Source organism: Macaca thibetana, chromosome 6, assembly GCF_024542745.1.
Source record: "Macaca thibetana thibetana isolate TM-01 chromosome 6, ASM2454274v1, whole genome shotgun sequence".
Classification (NCBI taxonomy): Eukaryota; Metazoa; Chordata; class Mammalia; order Primates; family Cercopithecidae; genus Macaca; species Macaca thibetana.
This window is the reverse complement of record NC_065583.1, coordinates 115,468,402-115,494,501: the sequence shown is the minus strand read 5'-3', so window position 1 is coordinate 115,494,501 and position 26,100 is coordinate 115,468,402. Positions and strand designations below refer to the sequence as shown.

The 26,100-nt window shown below is 35.6% G+C and overlaps 1 protein-coding gene across 14 annotated transcripts in view; it reads left to right on the top strand.

The window, feature by feature from the left end:
• The window catches only part of RNF180 (ring finger protein 180), a 235,804-nt gene that overhangs the window by 140,218 nt on the left and 69,486 nt on the right, over positions 1-26,100 (top strand). For 13 of the 14 annotated variants that reach the window (XR_007726438.1, XR_007726437.1, XR_007726439.1 and 10 more), the window contains one exon: positions 20,496-20,721. Coding sequence is in view for 11 of the 14 variants with exons in the window: in XM_050793758.1 (XP_050649715.1) it covers positions 20,496-20,721 (226 nt within the window). In the remaining 3 variants the exon portion in view is untranslated. Of the gene's footprint in view, positions 1-20,495; positions 20,722-22,730; positions 25,987-26,100 lie in introns of those variants that run through there. The other variant, XM_050793755.1, reaches the window with a different exon arrangement.

Sequence of the window (26,100 nt, the reverse complement as noted above, 5' to 3'; positions counted from 1 at the left end):
CTATGTTAAATGCAGCCAGTAGCAACGAAGGCATGTCACTGAATTCTTTTTTCTAAGCTCATTTTGCTCAATATCGCCTGCCAGTTTAATATAGGTGACAATTTTACCATATGCCTCACCAGTGTATGAGTTCTATTTTTTATTTATATCTTTCAACCTCTAATAACAGTTTCCTAAGTCACTGTCACATATTTTAGACTGTTACATAAGTACCTCTATTCTTGATACCAGTTTTTGTATTAGTCACTACATTAGTTACTACATGTTAATGTAGTAACAGTCTCCCCCTAAATCTCAGTGGCTTACAAGCAACAGAGTTTTATTTATTTCTCATGTTTCATGTTGGCTGCTGCTCTGATTTAGTGACTTCTTAACTAAGGATCTAGTTAAGAGATCTAGAATGATGGAGCATATGCTATAACAGATATGTCATTATTATGACCAAGGTGAAAGTACCATGGCAGAACCATGCAATGACTGTTTAAGGAAATCTGTTTATACATGGTTTTAATTGCTTCCACTCACATTCCTTTCAACAAAATAAGTCAGCCTAGCTTGATGTCAATGGTGGACACATTTTATCCTAATCCTTAAAGGGATTAGAAGTGGCTAATTAGCTATAGAAAAATCTAATCTCTTACAGCTGTATTGTATTTTCTGCTTTTTAAAAATGTAACTTGCAGTTATTGCATTTGAAAAGATCTAAGCTAAACAAAAAGGTAGATTTCTTGAAACCCAATTGCATAAGAATTGTTTTCTGTGAGATTCTGTTTATTCACATAATAGTAATATGTTTATAATTCAATCTCAGAATCCAAAACAACTGTTTGAAAGAGTATGTATTATACTGTTGATGATATCACAGTGGGAAGGCAGGTTCCAATCATAAATAATATATGTAAAAAGCTGTGGAAGCTGTAACAAAAACAACATTAATTTAGGTGTCTGTTTTTAGATGAAAGGGTAAAATACATAGTCTAGCCAGCATAGCAGGTAGGACATTTTGAAAAAGGAGGTAAATTTAAACTAAAACCAGAAAGATTATATGACCTATATATAAGAAGGGAATATGTACTTTTTAGTTTCCACTAACAAGATGTGATCATAAAATGGTTAATGTAATCCAAAATATCCCCCCAAATTATTGTAAAAAGCATAACTGTGAGCCAAAGAATAGCAAATCTCTTCATGTTTTCTATCATTTCACCTTCTGTACCCTTTGTAGGAATTAATAACCAATTACGGCTCTTTCTCATCTAGTATAAGACAAGCCCTCAGATAATCTCAACCCAATATTCTAAATATGTCGGGTAGTCATTATTCACTTAATATCAGTATTGATTTAATTAGGTTGGCTTAGGACATGAAACTTATTTGCTATTTTTGACACTTAAGACTTGGTTAAACTGCTTTTAAAAGTTAGTGTTAATATTGAGACATCTGTTCTTTGATTCCACATGTATAATAGAGAAAGACGAAAGGAAGATTAATTAAAAGACATGGTTGAAATCCTTAGCCTCTAACTAACTGGGAAAACAAAATATTTTAAGGCATCCAGAGAAGACTTAAAAAGCTAAGTATGAGTGTGTTGTTTAGTATAAATCTGAGTGATGTACATATAGCCCTCAAAATATAGTTGTTCCTCAACTTACAATGGGGTTACATTCTGATAAACTCATCATAAGTTGAAGTCAAAAATGTATTTAATACGCCTTACCTATCAAACAACATAGCCTAGTATACGTTAAACGTGCTCAGAACGTGTCCATTAGCAAAATCATATAACACAAAGCCTATTTTATAATAAAATGTTGAATAGTTCACATAATGTATTGAATACTGTACAGAATGTGGAAAATGAAATGGTTGCATGGGGACTTGAACTATGGTTTCTGCAGAACATGTATCACTTTTGCACCAGTGAGAAGTCAAAAAATTTCAAGTCCAACCATTGTAAGTTGGGGACCACCTGTAATCTGCTATATTGCAGGAAACAGTATGGCTGAAGCAGGTAGTTTTCTCAGAAATGAATTTTTAGTTGGACTTTGGAAGAAATTTTTAAATTTTTGGGAAATGACTAGAAAGAACATTTCAGAAGAGCTTAATAGTATGAATCAAGATACAAATTTCAGCTATTCTAAGAAGAAACCCAAGGCTGTTTTGATTGCAGTGAAGTTATGCATAGGAAAAATGAAAGTTGAAAGTTGAAAGGTGAAGAGAGTCTAGTTTATGGAGAGCTTTGAATAACTGATTCAGTCAATCCTTATTATTTGTGGGTTCCACATTTGCGAATTTGGATACTCACTGAAATGTATTTGTAACTCCAAAATCAGTACTCACAGTGCTTTTGTAATCATTCGTTGACATGCACAGAACAGCAAAAAAACTGTAATCTTATGTTCATATTCCCAGCTGAGGTCAAACAAGGCAACAGTCTGACTTCTTGTTTCAGTTCTATTACTATAGACAAGTGTCATTTTGTAGTCTGTTTAGTGTCTGTCAGGTCACAGTTTTTGCATTTAAATGAGATGTCTTTAAACAGCAACAAACATTAAACAAAGTTATATATTGATTATTTGACAAAAACTTGGCCAGGGGCTTAGAGGAACCTAATTCTATGTTTTTCCAAGGAACAGTGGTTCAGTGTTCCTTAATTTTATATTCCGAGGAACTTTATAGAACATAATTACCACAAATAATGAGAATCAACTGAATATGTCAACTTCTAATAAATATAAAAAGTCCCTTTTATATCTTTATATTGTAGTATATCCATGTCCTCAAAGCATCTGGTACCATCCTTTTCTTTAATATATAAATAAATAAACTTGAACCCCTGCCTATAATGTGAGAAGTCCAGCATTCACTACAATATTTCTGACAATTTCAGAGGAGTAAGTTTTGGTGGGAGTTGGTAGTGTTTCCTGTCATCTCTTATTCCAAAATACAGCACTTTGCTACCCAAGACTGGCTTCCTGTTTTACTCCCACCTTGCTCAGAGTAAAAATATAAAGGGGAATTTTTCTGTATTCTTCAGTTACCAGTAACTTAAAATTGGAATATATAACCACCTTTTACTAAAGTCTTAGAGATAACGACTAAGATGAGTAATTAATATGCAGAACTAGAAATATCTTAGAATTGAATATTAAACTTCACTTTTCCTAAAAGTTCTTCAGCTGACTCCCCCACAGGCAAATGCATTCTTCTCCTAGTCCTGTTCTAGCTTGCGTAGGTCCACATTTCTGCTCTCCTCCTCCTCCTGTAACTCTCTTATCCATTGTTTTATAAAGCAGAATAATTTGCCCTCTTCTGGTGTCATCCTTGCTGTCCTTAACCCTCATTCCAGCCTAATCCAGATGCCAGTCTCCACATAATCAAAAAGTCTATTAATGTATTTCCTCAAACATTAATAGATGTATTTCCATATTTTGGTGAAAATGTCATTTAACAGTCATAGGAACAAAGGCAAGGAATGTAAAAGGCCTGAAGAATTCATGAAACTTTGACTACATGAAAATTAAAAGAGCAGTTATATACCTTCAATGAAAGGGACTCTGGCTCAGCCAGCAGACAGTTTTCAAAATGGGAAAATAATTTTCCACCTACTATATTAGCATAATTTATATGATTGGTAAGAAAGTATTTCTTGAATTCAGCAGAAAATATATTCACTCAGACTACATAATGAAAGCCATGATCCCATCAACCATTAAGAATTGATTTAGATTTATTTTATATATATGAAGGAGCCAAAACAATCTTTTCTTTCCCACTTGTTCCTATAAATATGAAAAACAGTTTGTCAGACTGTTTTTGCCTCCATAATGTAATTTTTTTTTGTTTTTTTAATATTTTGGTAGAAAATACTAATATTGGACCTTTTCACCAAATGTGGTTCTAACATTGTGGTGTGTTTGTTTTAATAATTAATACTTGGAGATCGCCTGAACTTTTAAATATTTTCTTTAATACATTGAAGTGATTTGTTTAATGTTATAATCTATCTGAATTATACCTGTTTATAGGTTCTTTATAAACAAAATGGGGATTTAGTTGCTTCTGTTTTAGTAATATATATAAATAAATTCAGCAACCACTAAAACCTTTGTATTTTAAAAAGTCATTCAGTTTTTTCTTTACCAACTCTTACCAGTTCTCAAGTTGACTGGCTTTTATATTTGTATTAATTTTTCCATTCATCTTTTGGTAAAAATGTCATTTAACAGTCAAAGGAACAAAGGCCTAAATGATCCATAAAACTTTGACTACATGAGTTTCTTATAATTGACACTTAATAAGATCTGGCCAGATTTGTTGTAGTGCCCTTTCTCAGATGGGTATCTATGATGGGAATATTTTCAAACTCATTATATGAGACCAGCATTACCCTCATATCAAAAAACTTACAAGAAAACCACTAGTTGGTGTCATTCATGAAGATAGATGTAAAAATCCTCAACAAAATATTAGCAAACCAAATTCAACCATGTATAAAAAGAATTATTTATATACTACAACCACATAGGTTTAGTTCAGGGATGCAAGGCTGGATCCACATTCAGAAATTAATATGATTTTTCATATAGTTTAATAAAAGTAAATGTTCACAACTACTTTCATTTCAGCCACTTCCCCTAAAGATCTAGGCTTCAGGGGCACACATAGTCTACCTACCGTGTTATCATCGATGACATTTTACCAAATGTTTTGTCATTGCTTAATATATGTCTCAATCTTTTAGCCTCTGAGTATCAGTCTCCTCACTGCTAAACCAGTGCCTCATATGTTAGGTTTTTGTTGTGACCGCAAAATACTTTTGCAAAAAAAAAAAAAAAAAAAAATGTTACTGAGTAGCAAAAAAAAATGTTACTGATATAACAGTTTTTGTAGTACTTGATAACACTAGCTGCTATAACTGATAAACACCAGATCTCAGTTGTTTTATGTGATATATTTTTATTTCTCACTCAAGTGAAGTTCTCATGAGCACATAGTTCTTTTGTAAATGGTAATCCAGAGATCCAGGTTCCCTCCATCTTGTAGCTCTATCATATTTCAGTATGTGGCTTCTACTGCCACCCATCTGCCTCAATTTGGAAGGGGAAAGAGTGTGGAGGACCACTAAGGAAAGGATTTATTGTATATGGGCTAACCCTGGAAGTGGCACATCTCACTTCTGCTTACGTTCCTTTGGTTAAAACTCAGTCACATTAGTAATTCATTTCTTCTGCCACACCTAACTCACAGGAACTCTGGATATATAAACTAGCTAAGGACCTGGGAAGAATAACGAGTTTCATGAACAACTATAAGTAAATGGATAGTAATACACTTTTTATCACTTTTCGGACTTAAAAATATCAAGAAGAATTTCATGGTAGAAATTACTGATTATTTGGGTGGGGCACAGTGACTCACTATAATCCCAACTCTTTGGGAGGCCGAGGAGGGAGGACCACTTAATGCCAGGAATTCAAGACCTGGCTGGGCAATAAAGTGACACCCCATCTCTACCACAAAAAAAAGAAAAGAAAAGAAATTACAGATACTTTGATCTGAAGAATGCTAGCTATTAGCCTGGCTCTTTGGGATGTAGGAAGTAAGTTATGGTTGATATAGTTCAAATTAAATACTAACCAAACTGTAAAAGCATAGGTATGCATCAGACATTGGAATTTAAGTCACTAAGTACTTGCTTTGTGTCCAGTATGGCATGTACTGAAGTATAGTACCCAATCTTTGAGACACAAAGACCTATGGTTTTCTGCCTCCAGGTGGGAAAAAAACGGATGGAGATGTACATGAACTAGAGTGTGGGTCTAAAATTCTGAAAGGGGCCTGTAAGTTCTCTCCTGTTTCCTGTTTTATCTTTATCTAACCAAAATACCTTCCTGTTTCTCAATTCCTCCAAAGTCCTTACTGTTTTAGAAGATGTTTGCATAAACTGTTCCTTTTGCCCAGAATGGTCTTTCTCTTCTATTCTTTTCCTGGTTAATTTGTGCATACCATTCAAATCTGATATGGTCTGGTTTAGTGGACATTTCTTGGGAAACGTCAGTACCAATTCCTACCATCTTCTACCAATAATCTCCTGATTTTCCATTAGAAAATTCACCTTTCCCCCATTTGTAGCCATAACCATGTGCTCTGATTAGATTAAATAATTCAGTGTCAATTATCTCCCTGAGGATAGGGTTTTTCCTAAGGATAGATAAACAAACCCTCTTCAGGCCAGTGAAAGAGAATGGTTATCCGAGATTATGCAAGAGCCACCAGAAAAGACCCTCTTTATTTCTTTGGGTAGTATGATGGTACAAGTATGCGAGAGTTGCAGCTGCCAGAGCCATTTGAGGGTGCAAGGGAGAGAGAATGAAGCTGCTAGACGTTAGGAAAAAACTGTCATCACAGATAGCAGAACAAGAAAATTCAGGTTCTTGGAGATGTCCTGTAGGCTACTGAGTCAATTCTTACCTGAAACTAGATATACTTCTGGATTTTTTCAGTTTATTATACCAACAAATTCCATTTTAATTATTGAGCTACACTGAGTTCCATTTTCGGCCACTTGTAACAAAAAGATTTCTAACAAGATCTCCACTTAAATAGCACATCCTCACAGATGCCTGTCTGGTCTAGAGACTAATTAGAGTTCCTCCGTTTCATGGTTTCTTAGTACCCTCTTATTCTCCTCCATTAGCCTAAAAGTTCTATGCTATATTTTCAGAGCCTGGAACAGTACTTGGTATGTAGTAGACACTCAAATATTTGTTAAGCATATATAAAGATAAGAACCTGAATTAGGAAGTAGCAATAAAAATAAGGGAAAGCATCAAACCACATGGAAGTGGAGGGGAGCATCTCTGTCCAATAAGACATTTAGCATCAAAAACTGTGTTGGTGGGGTTCATTGCAACTTGATACTTTGCAGTGTTGTCAGTCATTCAGCATCAGTAAGGCAACATAGCTTGGAGTGGTTCCGTTTCACTGATTGTTGGTAATTATCTCTACTTTTCTGTGCTGGAAAACACCCACACAGGAACAGGAGTAGATGGTACCAAAATCACAATACCAGCTGCAGTTCCCTTAGACATGGTTGCATGTGTGTAGGCCTGGCTCAGATTGCAAAGAAAACACAGGAACCTCAAAAGCTGCTGCCGTGTTCATTGAGACCTCACATCTGGGGTCTTCTAGTAGCTCTTCTCATTTTAAATGAAGTTATTTATCATATGAGCTGTAAATAAAAGCTATTTATCTATAACATGGAACTATATCTGTGTGTGGCTTTTTGAAGTAAATTCAGATTGAGTATCCCTTATCTAAAATGCTTGAGATCAGAAGTTTTTCAGACTTTGGGTATTTTCAGAATTGTGAATATTTGTATGTACATAGTAAGATATCTTGGAGGTAGGACCCAAGTCTAAACATGAATTTATGATTCATATACATATTATACATATAGCCTGAAGGTAATTTTATTTTTAACTTTTTTTTAACTTTTAGGTTCAGGAATACATGTGCAGGTTTGTTAAACAGGTAAATTGTGTGTCATGAGGTTTTGTTGTGTAGATTATTTAATCACCCAGATAATGAGCATGGCACCCAGTAGGTAGTTTTTTGATCCTCACCTTCCTCTCTCCCTTTACCCATAAATAGGTTCCCCTGTCTGTTCCCTTCTTTGTGTCCATATGTACTCAATGCTTAGCTCCCACTTCTAAGTGAGAACATGTGGTATCTCATTTTCTGTTCTGTGTTAGTTTGCTTAGAATAATGGCCTCCAGCTCCATCCATGTTGCTGAAAAGGACATGATCTCATTCTTTTTATGACTACATAGTATTCCATGATGTATGTGTACATTTCCTTTATCCAGTCTACCATTGATGGGCATTTAGGTTGATTCCATGTCTTTGTTATTGTGAATAGTGCTGTGATGAACATAACATGTGCATTTGTCTTCATGGTAGAACAATTCATATTCCTTTGGGTATATACTCAATAATGGGATTACTGGGTTGAATGGGAATTCAGCTTTGAGTTCTTTGAGAAGTCACTAAACTGCTTTCCACAATAGCTGAACTTGTTTACGTTCCCACCATCAGTGTGTAAGTGTTCCCTTTTCTGTGCCACCTTACTAGCATCTATGATTTTTTGACTTTTTAATAATAGCCATTCTGACTGGTGTGAAATGGTGTTTTGTTGTGGCTTTGATTTGCATTCATCTAATGATTAGTGATGTTAAGCATTTTTTCCAATGCTTTTTGGCCATGTGTATGTCTTCTTTGGAAAAGTGTTTGTTCACGTCCTTTGCTCACTTTTTAATGGGGTTGTTTTTTGCCTGTTGACTTAAGTTCCTTATAGAGTCTGCATATTAAACCTTTGCTGGATGCATAGTTTGAAAATACTTCCTCCCATTCTACACGTTGTCTGTTTACTCTGTTTAACAAAGTTTTTGTACATTGAACCATCAGTGAGCAAAGGTATCAGGTATCTTAGCACTCAAAATGTTTCAGATTTTGGATTTTTGGATTAGGGATGCTCAACCTGTACTAAATATTTTTTCTCCTCTGTCCTTCTAAAATCTATAGCATGCCAACATTTTTTTTACTACTTCTTTGAGCTTTTATTTATTTGGGTCTCAGATAGATAGAATTTATCATTATTTAGATCCTAAGTTGAATTTTTACCCTAAATAGTATTATTTACTATTAGCATTGATATTGACAATATTGCCAATTAAGTACTTATAAACTTTAATATAGTACCTAATAGTAGATGTCTAGTACTCAAATCTTCTTTGCTTTCCATCTCCTCATGTGTCAGTTTTTATTACACCTTTTGGTCTTAAGATCCCTTTACAATTTTAAATTTTTTTGAGAGCCCAACAAACTTTTGTGTACCATATTAGAAATTGAAACTAAGAAAGATTTAAGATATTTATGCATTCATATAAAGATAATAAGCTATCGCATGTTGTATAACTACTTGAGAAGAATGCCATTGTTTTACATTTTTGCAAATCTCTTTAGAATTTGGCTTAATAGAAGACACATGTATTCTCATACCTGCTTCTGCATGCAGTCTACTGCCACTTGTTGTTTTGGTTGAATTATGTCAAGAAAATCCAGCTAGACATGCAGTCATAAAAGGGAATAGTAGTATAATAGCTTTTCAGGAAAATTGTGGACATTTGTCTTTGATAATTACAGCAAAACTTGACAAGTACTAGATTTTAAAGGCTAGTTGCAATGTAGTCTTGACACCTGATATTAACTTTAAATACTGTATTACATTAAAATCCATGGGTCTTTGCACTTTGAGTGGTTCATTTACCCATGCATGATTTTTGTAACATCGTGTATTAGACATTTAGAAGATATTCGTTTACTGAATTATCTAACTCTTCTAAATGTTGACATATTTTATTATGCAGTATCAAAAAGTATTTGTTAACATCACCACCAGTCTCTTAACAAAAGTTGTTAAGTATTGGGAAGCTGTAAGCAAAAGCAAATTTTACAAACTTCTGACTTTTGCTTGAAAGTTCAAATTTTGTGATTTTGATTGGCAGCAAATACTGTCAGTTGTTTCCCTTGGAGTGACAGATTTACTTTGTTCTTTTTTGTGAAATTGTCTACCAAATAACCAAATCTGAATAATCAGCGTGTCTGACAATTGTTTAAATAAAAATGGTGTTCTATGAAAAAAGAAGCTAATGCAGGAGTTTGAGACCAGCCTGACCAACATGGTGAAACCCCTTCTCTACTAAAAATACAAAATTAGCCAGGCATGGTGGTGCATGCCTATAATCCCAGCTATTTGGGAGGCTGAGGTAGGAGAATCGCTTGAACCTGGGAGGCGGAGGTTGCAGTGAGCCAAGATCGTGCCGTTGCACTCCAGCCTGGGCAACAAGAGCGTAACTCTGTCTCAAAAAAAAAAAAAAAATGCTTTTACTCAAAATAACCATTATGCTTTGGTATACAGCTGAACTGCTTTATGGTACTTCCCATTTCTGTCACTTGCATTATTAAAAGGGCAAAAACAATAAAAATACAAATTAATATTTTTCCAGATTGATTATGGATATTCTTAATACCAATGAGCTTTTCTTTTTTTCCCACAACTCAGTAAAGTTTGGCCTGCTGCCTTGATTCACACTAAGGCACTAACAGTTTAACCCACTATTACTTCTGCACCATCAGTACAATTGCCAACACAGTGAAAATGGCAAATAACATCTCAGTATATTATTTTGTTGTTTTTATTTTGTTTTTTGTTAGAGACAGGGTCTTGCTATGTTGCCTAGGCTGGAATCAGATTTCTGAGCTCAGTCCTCTAGCCTCAACCTCCAGAATAGCTGAGATCGCAGGCACATGTCACTGTCCCCAGCTTTTAATATTATTATGAGAATACTTTTGCCCTCAGGAATCTGTGAATCACACTTAAGAATTGTTATCCTAAAGCACCCATTTTACCCATTAAATATTTGTCTCCCACAAATACCTTATCATTTTATTTTGCTAGAGAGGAATGTGATTTTTATAAACTCATACAAAGATACTACAGAAAGTGAGGTGTCCCTTTCTGGAAATGTTTGTACTGCAGAAGAGGCTTAATTACAGAGGACAATGTGCGGTCTGAGTGATATTTATTCATCCATGCACAATTTGTTGAGAACTTACTATGGTGTTGTAATACACTGTGATATTTAGGGTTTAAGGTAGTGACATTTTTGTGAAATTGTCCCTGCATTCTTCAGATTGCAACAGATACAAGATTTTGGATATTATATAGCTTAGGTCACGTATTTTTAACTATTACACTCGAAATAAAAATATATAAATCAAACAATTAGTACTTGATATAATCTTTAAGTCTTGAATATATGAAATATAATTGTGTTGATGGAGAAGGCAATTTGAATGCTTATCCTTTACTTCTATGGTATATTTCTGTAATCCAAGAGAATATTGTTAAGTTTATTAATTTTGCACTGAAATATAGCTATGTCCCTCAATGTCTAAGGGGGATGCTTCCAGCAACCCTTCACACCCCATGGCAAATACTAAAATCCACACATACTCAAGTCCTACAGTAGGCCCTGTTGGGATCCAGATATATGACAGGTCAGCCCTTCATATTCACAGGTTTTACTTCTCACAAATACTGCATTTTAGATTCATATTTGATGGCAGATGCAGAACCTGCAGACATGTAGGGCCAACTATATTTATTGAAAAAAATATGGATCCACATATAAGTGGATCCACCCAGTTCAAACCCATGTCAACTATATAAATGTGTGTGTGTGTGTGTGTGTGTGTGTGTGTGTACACACACATATACAGGCATACCTCAGAGCTATTGGTTTGGTTTCAGACAACCACAATAAAGCAAATATCGCAATAAAATGAGTTGCATGAGTTTTGTTTCCCAGTGCATATAAAAAGTTATGTTTATACTGTTCTGTAGTCTGTTAAGTGTGCAGTAGTATTATGTGTAAAAAATGTATGTCTTAATTTAAAAATACTTTATTGCTAAAAATATATGATAGATACTAAGTGAGCACATGCTATTAGGAGAAGTGATGCCAACAGACTTGTTTGTCACAGGGTTGCTACAAACCTGTAATTTGTTTTTAAAGCAATATCTGCAAAATGTGATAAAACCAAGCATGATCAAGTGAGGTATATATATTTTTGTGTATGTGTGTGTATATATATATGTGTGTGTGTGTATATCTATATATACAGAATACACACACAGTAGTCCTGCCTTATCCACAGAGGATATGGTCTAAGACCCCAAGTGGATGCCTGAAGCAGCAGGTAGTACCAAATATATACAATATATATATTATATATATATAATGTTTACACACATATGCTCCTCAACTTTCTATGGGTTTATGTCCTGATAAACCCATTGTAAGTTGAAAACATAAGTTAAAAATGCATTTAATACACCTAACTTACCAAAAAATCGTTGCTTAGCCTAGCTTACCTTAAATGTGCTCAGAACATTTCCATTAGCCCACAGTTGGGGAAAATCATCTAACACAAAGCCTATTTTATAATAAAGTATTGACTATCTCATGTATTTATTAAATACTGCACTGAAAGTAAAAAACAATGGATCGATGGGTGCTCAAAGTATGGTTTCTACTGAATGCATGTAATTTTGACACCATCCTAAGTTGAACCATTTTCAGTTGGGCACCTTCTGTGCTGTGTGTACTGTATGTGTACTGTATTTTTTTCCTATATATACAACCTGTGATAAAGTTTAACTTACAAATTAGGCACAGTAAGAGATTAACAATAAAAAAAGAACAATTAACTATATTCTGTAATAAAAGTTATGGGAATGTGGCCTCCCTCTTCTGTCTCAAAATATTTTATTATACCATACTCGCCCTTCTTCTTGTGATCTGTCAATCTGATAACTGAGACATGTATGAAATAACTAACAGGTGGGTAATGTATACAAAGTGGATATAATGGACAAAGAAATGATTCACATCCTGGGTAGGATGGCAGAAGATTTCATAATGTACCTAGAATGACACACAATTTAAAACATGAATTGCTTATTTCTGGAGTTTTCCATTTAATATTTTCAGGTAAATTTTCAGGTGAAACCACAAATAAGGGGGAACTATTCTATATACACACATACATATATATATATAAAATAAGACTAGGTGAAAATTTTCACTTACTTTATACAACTTTTTTAGACAATTTTTATTGAAAGCAAAGTGATACTTATATTCTGTTTCTTTTCAACTGAGAGTTAAAAGTGGGATTATACAGTCATAGATTGGGTTAAGAAAATGTGGCACATATACACCATGGAATACTATGCAGCCATAAAAAAGGATGAGTTCATGTCCTTTGTAGGGACATGGATGAAGCTGGAAACCATCATTCTCAGCAAACTATCGCAAGGACAAAAAAACAAACACTGCATGTTCTCGCTCATAGGTGGGAATTGAATAATGAGAACACTTGGACACAGGAAGGGGAACATCACACACCAGGGCCTGTCATGGGGTGAGGGGAGCAAGGAGGGATGGCATTAGGAGGTATACCTAAAGTAAATGACGAGTTAATGGAGTTAATGGGTGCAGCACACCAACATGACACATGTATACATACGTAACAAGCCTGCACATTGTGCACATGTACCCTAGAACTTAAAGTATAATTTTTTTTAAAAAAAGAAAATTTTAAAAAAGTGGGATTATAGAAAAGTGTATATTTTAGAAATAATAAATGTATCATACTGCTGGAAAACAGCAATATACATCAGTTGAACAGACTCAGGGATTTCTAGGCAGTAAGAAACAATTGTATTTGCATTTATTTAGAAAATGAAGCAAATTGATCTTTTAAATGCCCAAGAAAAAAAAAATGATGTAGAATTGAGAGTTCTCATCAGAGACCTGGAATAATTTCAAGATCAAAAATCAATTAGGATACATGACATTATGCATTTGACAAAACCCATAGAATTGTACAACAAAAAGAGTGAGCCCTCATGTAAACTGTGGACTTCAGTTGTTAATAATGTATTAAAGTTCGTTCATCATTTGTAACAAAATGTACCACACTAACGTGAGATGTTAAAAATAGGCAAAACTCTGTGTGTGTGCATGTGCATGTGTAGAGAAAGCATATGGAAATTCTCCGTACTTTCTGCACAATTTTTCTGTGAACCTAAAACTTTTGTGTGAAAAAAAAAAAATAAAACCTTTGTACCTATAGAAAGGTTACCTTGAGGTTGAGTCCTCGGCCACATGCTTATAATGCATATACCACAATAAAGGATCCTAGCCACATTTTGGACAATAAAGATTGTTCTTTATTTCATTTAAAAAATGTTATAGCGGCCGGGCGCGGTGGCTCAAGCCTGTAATCCCAGCACTTTGGGAGGCCTAGACGGGCGGATCACGAGGTCAGGAGATCGAGACCATCCTGGCTAACACGGTGAAACCCCTTCTCTACTAAAAAATACAAAAAACTAGCCGGGCAAGGTGGCGGGCGCCTGTAGTCCCAGCTACTCGGGAGGCTGAGGCAGGAGAATGGCGTAAACCCGGGAGGCGGAGCTTGCAGTGAGCTGAGATCCGGCCACTGCACTCCAGCCCGGGCGACAGAGCCAGACTCCGTCTCAAAAAAAAAAAAAAAAAAATGTTATAAAAGACACCACTGGAAAAAATTATTAAAATTGGATGTACTATACAGTATACTATTGTGTTAATGTTTAATTTGCTGATTTTGATCATTGTGATGTGCAGTGTGATTATATGAAATAATATGAATGAGAAAGAGAATACAATAAAGGCAAATGTTAACAATTGATGAACCTTAGTGTAAGGTAGGGTTCTTTTTATTATTCTTTGTGCTTTTTCTATAAACTTGAAATTATTTAGAAATACACTTTTAAAAAAATTTAAAATACTAATGTTTTTCAAAGTCTAGAGCTTTCCTCCTCCTATTGGGTGGGCTGGCTGAGGTCATAAGTATATCATGTACCCTGTGAGTAATGCAGAATATATGATTTAAGCTCCTGAGAGTATTATCCAGTTGAGGAAGAAGTGTTTCCTTTTAATAGGTGAGTGAGGAGTGGCATACAAGTTATAGGGATGCCTAGGGCCTTTTATTATGAAAACAAACTAGCAGCAGTCAAAACAAAACAAATATTATGTACAGTTGAATCTTTATTTTTACAAGATTTGGCAGGTGTCAAAAGATCTAGAAGAATGAGACTGTGGGGGAACTTTGTATTCATTAAAATGATCTGAAAATTGTTTAAAAAAATCAGCCAGGTAGCAGGAATATAGGTAGTGATATGAATCATCAGTTTTCAATGTGTGAGGCAACAGCATCAGCATTACCTGGGAACCTATTAAAAATGCAAATTCTCAGGCCCCATCCCAGACCTACTGAAGCAGAAACTCTAGGGATGGACCCAACATTATATAATCTAACAAGCTTTCCAGCTGATTTTGATAGGCAGTAAAGGTTTAGAGCCACAGGTGTGAACATTACAATTGTTACTAGATAACCTGTTGAATAGTTGGCCTACTCTTGATCCTGCCCTTCCACTTCCCATGTAAAGAATAGCTAGCTTTGACATTTACACTCTGATAACACCATGGGAACTCCTTCCTAAATTCAAGGACCTGCCTGGTTCTTGGAGCTGGAAGGAGAAGCAGAGTCTGGAAATAGATTAGTGGTGGGTACGGAAAGGCAGTTCTCATGAGTGAAGTAAGTCCTTCACTCCCTAGGAAAACATTCTATATTTTAGCAATTGTGAGAATCCTGAGCCTGTATGCTTGCTTCTCACTAATAATACAAAAGATACATGTTTATTGACATATTTCGTTCATTTAGGATTTACAGTCAATTTCCTCTATTCAGAGTAGTGATCTCTTGCAGAAAAAGACCTACACAAGTGAGGGAATCTGTGTCAGCTACCTATACTAATAAACCTAATCCCTTGTATATAAAAATAAAGCAAATATCCATAATGTAAAAGAAGAAACAAAAAACATGATACAAGGAAAAACAGATCCAGAAAACAAAAGGGATATTATGTATAAAAATCAATGTGTAAAAAATCAGTGTGTAAAAATCACAAGCATTCCTATACACCAACAATAGACAAACAGAGCCAAATCATGAATGAACTCCCATTCACAATTGCTACAAAGAGAATAAAATACCTAGGAATACAGCTAACAAGGGACATGAAGGACCTCTTCAAGGAGAACTACAAATCACTGCTCAAGGAAATAAGAGGACACAAACAAGTAGAAAAACATTTCATCCTCGTGGATAGGAAGAACCAGTATCATGAAAATGGCCATACTGCCCAAAGTAATTTATAGATTCAGTGCTATTCCCAAACTACCATGGACATTTTTCACAGAATTAGAAAAAACTACTCTGAATTTCATATGGAACCAAAAAAGAGCCCGTAGAGCCAAGACAATCCTGAGCTAAAAGAAGAAGACTGGAGGCATCACGCTACCTGACTTCAAACTATTTAAGGCCAGGCGCGATGGCTCACGCCTGTAATCCCAGCACTTTGGGAGGCCGAGGCGGGCGGATCATGAAGTCAGGAGTTTGAGACCATCCTGGCTAACATAGTGAAACCCCGTCTCTACTAAAAATACAAAAAATTAGCTGGGCATGGTGGCGGGCGCCTGTAGTCCCAGCCACTGGGGAGGCTGAGGCAGGAGAGTGGCGGGAACCCGGGAGGCGAAGCTTGCAGTGAGCCGGGATCGCACCACTCTACTCCAGCCTGAGGGACAGAGCAAGATTCCGTCTTTAAAAAAAAAAAAAAAGAAGAAAAAAAAATTAAAATTAAAATCATGAATGGGCAAAAGCTGGAACCATTCCATTTGAAAACCGGCACAAGAAAAGAATGCCCTCCTCTCACCACTCCTGTTCAACATAGTATTGGAAGTTCTGGCCGGGTAATCAGGCAAGAGAAAAAAAAAAAGGAGGGGGAGGGGGGCGGCATTCAGATAGGAAGAGAGGAAATCAAATTGTTGCTGTTGCAAATGACATGATTCTATATTTAGAAATCTCCATAGTCTCAGCCCAAAACCTCCTTAAGCTGATAAGCAACTTCAGCAAACTCTCAGTATAAAAAATCAATGTGTAAAAATCACAAGCATTCCTATACACCAACAATAGACAAACAGAGCCAAATCATGAATGAACTCCCATTCACAATTGCTACAAAGAGAATAAAATACCTAGGAATACAGCTAACAAGGGACATGAAGGACCTCTTCAAGGAGAACTACAAATCACTGCTCAAGGAAATAAGAGGACACAAACAAGTAGAAAAACATTTCATCCTCGTGGATAGGAAGAACCAGTATCATGAAAATGGCCATACTGCCCAAAGTAATTTATAGATTCAGTGCTATTCCCAAACTACCATGGACATTTTTCACAGAATTAGAAAAAACTACTCTGAATTTCATATGGAACCAAAAAAGAGCCCGTAGAGCCAAGACAATCCTGAGCTAAAAGAAGAAGACTGGAGGCATCACGCTACCTGACTTCAAACTATACTACAAGGCTACAGTAACCAAAACAGCATAATACTAGTACCCAAATAGACATATAGACCAATGGAACAGAGACCTCAGAAATAACACCACCCATCTACAACCATCTGATCTTCGACAAACCTGACAAAAACAAGCAGTGGGGAAAGGATTCCCTATTTATTAAATGGTGCTTGGAAAACAGGCTAGTCATATGCAGAAAACAAACTGGACTCCTTCCTTACACCTTATACAAAAATTAACTCAAGGTGGATTAAAGACTTAAATGTAAAACCCAAAACCATAAAAACCCTAGAAGAAAACTTAGGCAATACCATTCAGGACATAGGCATGGGCAAAGATTTAATTATGAAAACGCCAAAAGCAAAAAAAAAAAAAAAAAAGAAAAGAAAAGAAAACGTCAAAAGCAATTGCAACAAAGGCTAAAATTGATAAAGAGGATCTAATTAAGCTAAAGAGCTTCTGCATAGCAAAAGAAACTATAATCAGAGTAAACAGGCAAGCTACCAGAATGGGAGAAAATTTTTGCAATCTACCTATCTGACAATGGTTTAGTATCCAGAATCTATAAGAAACTTAAATTTACACGAAAAAAACAACCCCATCAAAAAGTGGGCAAAGGATATGAACAGATACTTCTCACAATTTTATGCAGCCAACAAACATATGAAAACAAGCTCAACATCACTGATCATTAGAGAAATGCAAATCAAAACTACAGTGAGATACCATCTCATGTGAGTCAGAATGGTGATTATTAAAAAGTCAAACAATAGATGCTGGTGAGGGTGTGGAGAAATAGGAATGCTTTTACACTGTTGGTGATAGACATATATATATGTATGTATGTATGTATGTATCAGAATACTATTCAGCCAATAAAAGGAATGAAATAATGGCATTCTCAGCAACCTGCATGGAACTAGAGACCATTATTCTAAGTGAAGTAACTCAGGAATGGAAAACCAAACATTGTATGTTCTCACTCATAAGGGGGAGCTAAGCTATGAGGATGCAACAGCGTAAGAATGACACAATGGACTTTGGGGACCCAGGGGGAAAGGGGGAAGGGAGTGAGGGATAAAATTGGATTCAGTGTGTACTGCTCAGGTGATGGGTGCACCAAAATCTCACAGATCAGCACTAAACAACTTACTCATGTAACCAAAACCACCTGTTCCCCCAAAACCTATGAAAATAAGTAAAATAACAAAATAAAGAGGACAATAAGGAATATGAAAAAGCATTATTAAATAAGCCAAAGAATGAAAATAAGCAGAAGAGTAAAATCTAGTTAAAATGCATAGATAACAGTTGTAAAGAACATGTTCCTGACAAGTAGACTCAGAGAGCAGTCTTTGTGTTTGGAGTTGAGAATATAATGTCTTGTTTAGAAGGAGGAGATTACAGATACTGAACTTCAACTATTTTTCATAACAGTTAAGATTAATCTCAAGAATACAAATAGGATATAGGCTTGGTGTGGTGACTCACGCCTGTAATCCCAGCACTTTGGGAGGCCAAAACAGGTGGCTCACTTGAGCCCAGGAGTTCAAGACCAACCTGTCCAACATGGTGAAACCCTGTCTCTACTAAAAATACAAAGAATAGCCGGGCACCATGCCACATGCCTGTAATCTCAACTACTTGGGAGGCTGAGGCAGGAGAATCACTTGAATCCAGGAAGCAGAGGCTCAGTGTGCAGAGATCACGCCACTGCACTCCAGCCTGGGTGACAGAGCAGGACTCGGTGTCAAAATAATAATAATACAAATAGAATAATAACAGTGAAAACTCATAGTATGTTTTATATTATAAGCACTATTTTAAATGCCTGGTTTAAGAAAAATGTTCTCAAGGCTTTAGCAAAAACTACAGAACCTGTAGAGAAAGAACAGAAGGGATGGGGGAGGGTAGAGAAGGATGGCCGTGGCTAACATTTTTTGATAATTAATTACTATGTGCCAGATATCATACTAAATGTATTAAGTGGATTACCTCATTTAATCCTCACAGCAGTTTCACAAATAAGGAAATTGGGAGTTATAGGAATTCTGCTAACAGACCTTCTACTATTAATACTAACCTCTGAGCTACCTCTTTCCTAACTACAGTAAATCCTCATTTATGTTGCTTAAAGCCACCATTTCCAAGAACCTACTGGTGATGTTTTAGGTGGATGCAAAGGTAATTGCAGTTTAGTAGCAAAAACCGCAATTACTTTTGCACCAACATAATATCAGTGACTTTAAGTGAAATAACACCACCAATTTTACCATAGGCTAATTGATATGAATAAAGAGTTCAATTTTTACAGCCTATTTCTGATCACAAAAGCATCACCAAACTTCTAAAGACCAAAACACCTCTAATATTAAATACTGAAATAAATGTGAGCTATACATGTATTAACGAAAGATAAATAAAAACAAGATAATTACTGGAGCCTGTCCTGGCAGTTCAGGGTACAAGGCAGAAACCAGGCCTGGATGGGACACCATCCCTTCACAGGGCACACTCACACACACCAGCACTCACCCCAACTGGGACCATTTAGACACACCAGTGTACCTAACATGCACATCTTTGGGATATAAGAGGAAACTGGATTACCCAGAGAAAACACACACAAACACAGGGACAACATGCAAACTCCACACAGACAGAAACTCCACACAGACAGCAACCCCAGCTCGAAATCAATTTTTTCTCATCATCGTTATAAGACAATGTTGAATGAAATGACATTATTAAGAACCTGCTGTACCTTTTTCCTAACAATTCCATTTGGGAGGGGAGACAGGCTCATCATGTTTTCCCATAGCAAGGCTAATCCCATAATTACTCTGAGATTTGCTTTGCTTTCCTCCTGACACCACTTAGACTTTGACTCTTTCTTTGAGGTCCAGGAAGACACAAAATATAGAATAGAGAATGTTCCTTGCGCAGTATGAGAATGAAGTATGACGCCTTCTGCCTTCACTTTTCATCATGCATGGATGCTCATATTAAAACTCTATAACCTTGTGACAACCAGCTTATTTGCTGTGGTAGGAATGGGGTAGATAGAGAATCTACATAATTCTGGGACTGGTATACCTAACACCTATCTACTGTTGATTAAGCCAAAATACAGGTATACTTAATAGGTTTAGGTATATTAGGTTTAGGTATATTTTAGCACTTAGCACTATGTCACAATACTAAAAAGAAAAGTAGGCTTCTGGGTTTTCATGTATATTTTTAGTTTCTTGACTTTGAAAGGTAGCATTTCTGTTACTTTGAATACGCCACAAACAGATTATATGCTTCTCAAATATTTTCGTTCATTTTAACAAAATACAAAAGCTATCTTAAGGAAACCAATCTCACACTAAGAAAAAAAAGTTTTCTTGTGTTTTGCAGACTTTGAATAATGAGATGAGTACAGATGAAGACAATGAATATGCAGAAGAAAAGGATAGCTACATCTGTGCAGTGTGTCTGGACGTTTATTTCAACCCTTATATGTGTTACCCTTGCCATCACATCTTCTGTGAGCCCTGCTTGCGGACTCTGGCCAAAGACAATCCTTCCAGCACTCCATGCCCATTATGTCGGACAATTATTTCTAGAGTCTTTTTCCAGACAGGTAACAATTCTCTTTCATTAACATGATTGTCTGATTATTCTACCTCATGGTTATAGTTCTAAAGGTACTTTATAAATTATTAAAAAGTTACTGATAAATCACATATACCATAATTTGTTATTCTCCACTTTATAAAACAGTACTTACCCAACTTATAAAACTGTTAGAATCATAGATGAGAATAGAGCCTCATCTCTAATTCCCTACTCTGCACTCAGATCCTTTCTAAAACACTGTAACTAGTTGTTCGGCCTTGGACATTTCTAGTGTTAAGGAAGTTCCATTTGAAGCAGTGCTGTTGATTATTTATTCCTCGTATCTGCCTTCCACTACCCCTTATTCTTTGGCTCTTGTTATTTCCTTTGGAGTCACAGAGAATAAATCCATAAATATCTATCTAAGTACAATTATTACATCTTTCTCCCAAACTCAAAATTTTCTCAACCTTCTTAATGTTCTTAAGGTTAAGGTCCTTCTCTTTGGACAGGAAAAAAGTCAAATTGGAGCAATGATTTGTTGACCTAATTTTCATGTAAAGATGTAATACAATATTTAAAACATTAATGAAGAGATAATGAATGTGGAACATAGAGAATGACTAAGGGTAGAATGATAGAATACACTACTATGTGCTAAATGTTAGGTGGGAAATTTTCTATCTTCACATTCTCCTCTCAGCTGTAAAGGAGCTAAATGAGGATCCGAGTATGTACTACATTAATAGTAAAACTGAAGAGAATAAATACATGGTGCATCTTTCTTCCCTCAAGGAAATCCAAGGACCCACCTGCATGGGAGAATCAGATTATTAAAGTAAGCTTTGACTGTCCTACACAACCAGCTGCATGAAGGCTTGCAAACCTTTATAGGCTCAGTAATCAAACAAAGAAGAGAAACTAAAGCTGTGCCTCTCTGTTCTACCTAGTGCATGTAGACTGCAGCACAAAATTACCGCACTGAGCTTAGGCAGATCTAGAGCCAAAAGGACTTGCCAAGCACAGCAACTCTACCCCAGTCGAGAAATGTGGTCAGGACACCAGGCTGTCATCAGTCTCACCAGACAGTTCATTTACTGCTTTCATAGGGAAGACCATAAAGGGTACAGAAAGGAAAGGATGCACTTCCATGAGAGGGTCAAACCTTACTGGAAGTTCTTCTCTGGCCTCTGGCTGGAATGTTGAGATGTGGGAGAAAAGAATTATTTTCTAATACCAGATCTCTTGCTGTGTCTTTTGGGGTGACAAAAAAGAGGAGCACCAGTGACACCATTTGGTCAATGTTATCTCTGGCCAGCTTTACAAGCAAACATTTACTGAAAACTTGTTTTGATAGGAAGCGTCTAGGCAATATACAGTGTTTAGGCAGATGTTGTCCCTGCCTTCCATGATCTCACTTAACACTGGTAAGGGTTATAAAATTTATTTTCTTCAGGTCCTAAAACAGTAATGACTCAAGTTTTTCTTGGTTCATTTATTAAAACAAAAATTTCATATCTTCCTTTATTTTTAAAATCAGTTATTCTAAAATAAATCACATTGGGAATACTTATGGTCTTTTCCAATGTAGACTATATTTGGTTGTGTGCTGTCATTTACAGGCTGATAGTAGGAATATTCTACTTACTTGTTTATACTCTACCTCAAAAGGATTTGAGGTGATTTGTAAAATACATTTAATGAAGTAGCAGGACAAGGGAATTATGAATTGACATAGATTATAAAGATCAGGTGAGGGTAGGTAGACAGATACATAAGCATATGATCCTACATAGTATTTTATTTTTAATGGCAAAAACCATAATTACTTTTGCACCAACCTAATACTACAATTAGATGAAGTAATTGCTTTTAAATTTGCTTTTTCTGATTGCCTAAAGGAAAATAAAAGTCAATACACAAAGGATTCTCGGGATCCATGAAAAAAAAAAAAGCATGCCAATTCTTCAGGATAAGCAAAGGTTTTTCTGGCAATTGTCTTTAAACAAATTTTTTATGTTATTTCTCCTCTAGGGCATATTGGGAGAGAGACTAGGCAATGTCCTCAAAAACATCGTCAGAGCAAATGCACTGCCAGGTTTTCTGGTGTTTTATCTTATGGTATTTTTTGGTAAAAGCTGAGGTAATATCATAGTATAAATTAGGGAAAGTAACATTGTTAGTAACCAAAGAATGTGGTTTAGTTTTCTTATAAAAATAACTTAAAATTATATAGATAATACAGTTTCATTATAGGAAAATCAGAAACTATAAATAAAATGTAAGCTCAAAATTAGCTGTATTTCTATCATTTAAAACTAATATCCTTCCAGAATATATCAGAATCAGATTATATTGTACATATGGTCTTTAAGCTGTTGTGTTTGTTTAACTTAAAGTTCTTGTGATTATATTATGGCCCTGCTTAGCCAGCCTACTCTTTTGGGAAATTTAGTTTATTTATTTATATTTATCTACTGATATATGTGGATAAATATTTGAACGCATTACAGAGTACTTCCTTGAGATGAATTTCCAGAAGTAGAAATGGTAGTTAAAGCCTACATATTTTAAGGGTACATATACATTGCAAAATTATACTGAAATTATTGTAAGCAGAAGTGTGTGAGGGCTTGTTGTCTCTAGAGTCCTGACTATCCTAATTTTCCTTTTTAAATTTGTGACCAGATTTTTTATATTTGGTGTCAGCTTTTGTCATATATGGTAATAAATTTTCCTTTTTTGTCATTTGTACTTTAATTTTGTTTATGGTATTTTTTGAATGTGCAGGACTTCTACATTTGTATGTAGAAGTGACCTTTGCCAGGTGGTGATCTTGCCTTTATTATTTATAATTTCAAAGTTCGTTTTAGGCCTTTCCCACTACAGAATTAATTAAACATTCTCTTTCCCTATATTTGTTTAAGGTTTCAGTTTGTCCTCATGTCCCCACATATAACTCCTGTCCATTTATTCTGGTGCATGGTTTGGTAAATAATAAAGTACATTTTTTTGATTCCTTAGGCATGTGTCCTGGCAGCATTCATTGAACAGTCTACTGTTACTATGATGACTGAATTGTATTTCTTTAAAAAGCAATTACAGGAATTTCTAAAACGCTCTTTAGCAGCTATTCTTTTCATCTTTATCTTGTCTTATACTTTTACTCCACTTTTATAATTATTCTAGCATTTATGTTTTAATTGCTCATGAGTGAATTAAACTTAATTTGGGGATAATTGACATTTTAATTGACATTTTTATAATATTGAGTCATTGTTGTCATGGTATACCACCTCTCAATAAAGTTCCAAAATTTCCTTCCTAAAGACTCTGCACATTTATTAGTTTTGTACCTATATATTTTTGTTCTTGCTATTGTAAATGAGATTTTCTTCCCCTCATTTAGTTTTTGCTTTTTTTGATATTTTAGGAAACTTAGTTTCCCAGTGTTAGACTTTTCTGTTACCAGTCAGCTTACCCTGGGAGTTATTTATTAAATGAATTAGTTAGTTATGTCAGCTACCTCAGTTGTCACCATTCAAATTGTGTATAAACCAGGGACTGTTATTGTCATGGGGGCTTTTTAAAGATTAAAGTGGGAAAGCTGTCATTTTCTAAAGATATGTGTGGAATAAGGGATTAGTTGTAACGGTTCTATTATAGTAGCTCAATGAATAGAAATATAATGAAGTTACTCCCACATTTACTCCATTCAGTGTGCTTTAGAAAATTAATGACTTTAAAACTGAACTATAACAAACTAATTTCTTGTTTAAATTACTTTACACTGTTAGCTGTTGAGAAGTTGATGTGGCATAAGATATGTACAGAAAAGGGTAGAAACATTAATATCCATGTTTTTAATGGAAGTCAAGGTATACTGTTGAAAGTTGATAAAAAAAAAATTCATAGTGTTCACTGTTGGTTGCTAATTAGTATGCATAACCTCCTTCTTTCTTCTCAACATAACCCTGAGTATTCAACTCTTCCAACACAGACCAGGTGACTCTTGGTAGCAGACCCCATCCTCTGCTCCTGGGTAATCTATCCCCTTTGCCAATAATTGGTTCACAAATAGGCATGTGGTCCAGTTTGGGTCAATGAGATGAGAAGGTTTGTCTTTCCTTTTAAGACATGAAATGAAGAAACCATTTTCTCTCCCTTTGGACATAAACAAGAAAGTATATAACAGAGATAGTTACAAGTAGCTGTCTTATGAGACTTAGTATGAAGTCTTATTTTTGGATTGTAGAACTTAGGACAGAGGTGAACATGAGGTCTTGAAGACACTGTTGGACCAGTGACTCGGCCAAGTTTGAAGCCCATGCTTTAATACATGAAATATTAAATTTGTTAATTAAGTCAGTTTGAGTAAACTTTCATTAGTTTGAACCAAGAGCAACGTAACAGATAAAAGCATATCAATTATTTGATAGGTGAGAAGGGAGGAAGGTAGTTTAAAAAAACTTATATCCCCTTAGAACAACATTAATAATGAAGTTTATAAATGAAGAAATAATTCTGGATTGGTGCTATAAGAAGCTCAGTGGACACTTCCCCAGCAAAATCAGCATTTAACTGGTGAAAATAATTTTTTTAAAAAACAGATTAGAAGTAATCCTAAAGACATACAGCAAATGAAGCATTTATTCAAAAATATCTTCTAAAATCTACTGCTATTATAGGTAAGAATGAGAGCCTATAGCATTTGAGACAGGACCAGCTTTCAAACCCATCACTGCTAGCTCAATGTGACAAAAGCTTTAATTCAAGTGGGTACAACTAGGAAGACTGGGCTCCCTCCGTCCATTCTCCCACTCCCTAGTCTGGTGCTATAGTTTCACCACAGGGGAAATAGACCACTGATATCACTTATCCTCTCAGCTTCATGTTGCAGAAGCTGTATTCCAGGCAGGCGCAGCCAAGAGCACTGGAGCTCCCTTCCCCACCTATCCTCCACTTGTAAGGTGGAAGTTTTACTCCAGGCACATGAGTCTTAGTATCCTGAGCCCTGAGCTCCCTCACCCCAGTTTGCTAATAGGGCAGATGTTCCAAGCCAGGAGAGCCAAGCCAAACCAAAGAAGATCAGGAGCTACCATTCCTGCCCAGTGCCTTACTCATAAAGCAGGAGTGTTATACTGGGAGAAACAGACCACTGTCCTTGTGCCCAGCTCTAGTGCAGTGATGCAGAGGTTCTGCCAAAGGGAGGAGACAGACACTAAGAACAGAAAGCTCTGAAGCTCTATTTAAAGGAACTGATTTTAATTAGAACAGGATGTAGGGAAATTCTTGCCTATGAATTGTGTGTTGTTGAAAACAGTGGAGTTTTTGATGGTAAGCAATTTAGGGGAGACTGGTAGCTCTAGTAGCAAAAAGCAAAATAATAAACTAGAAGATAATC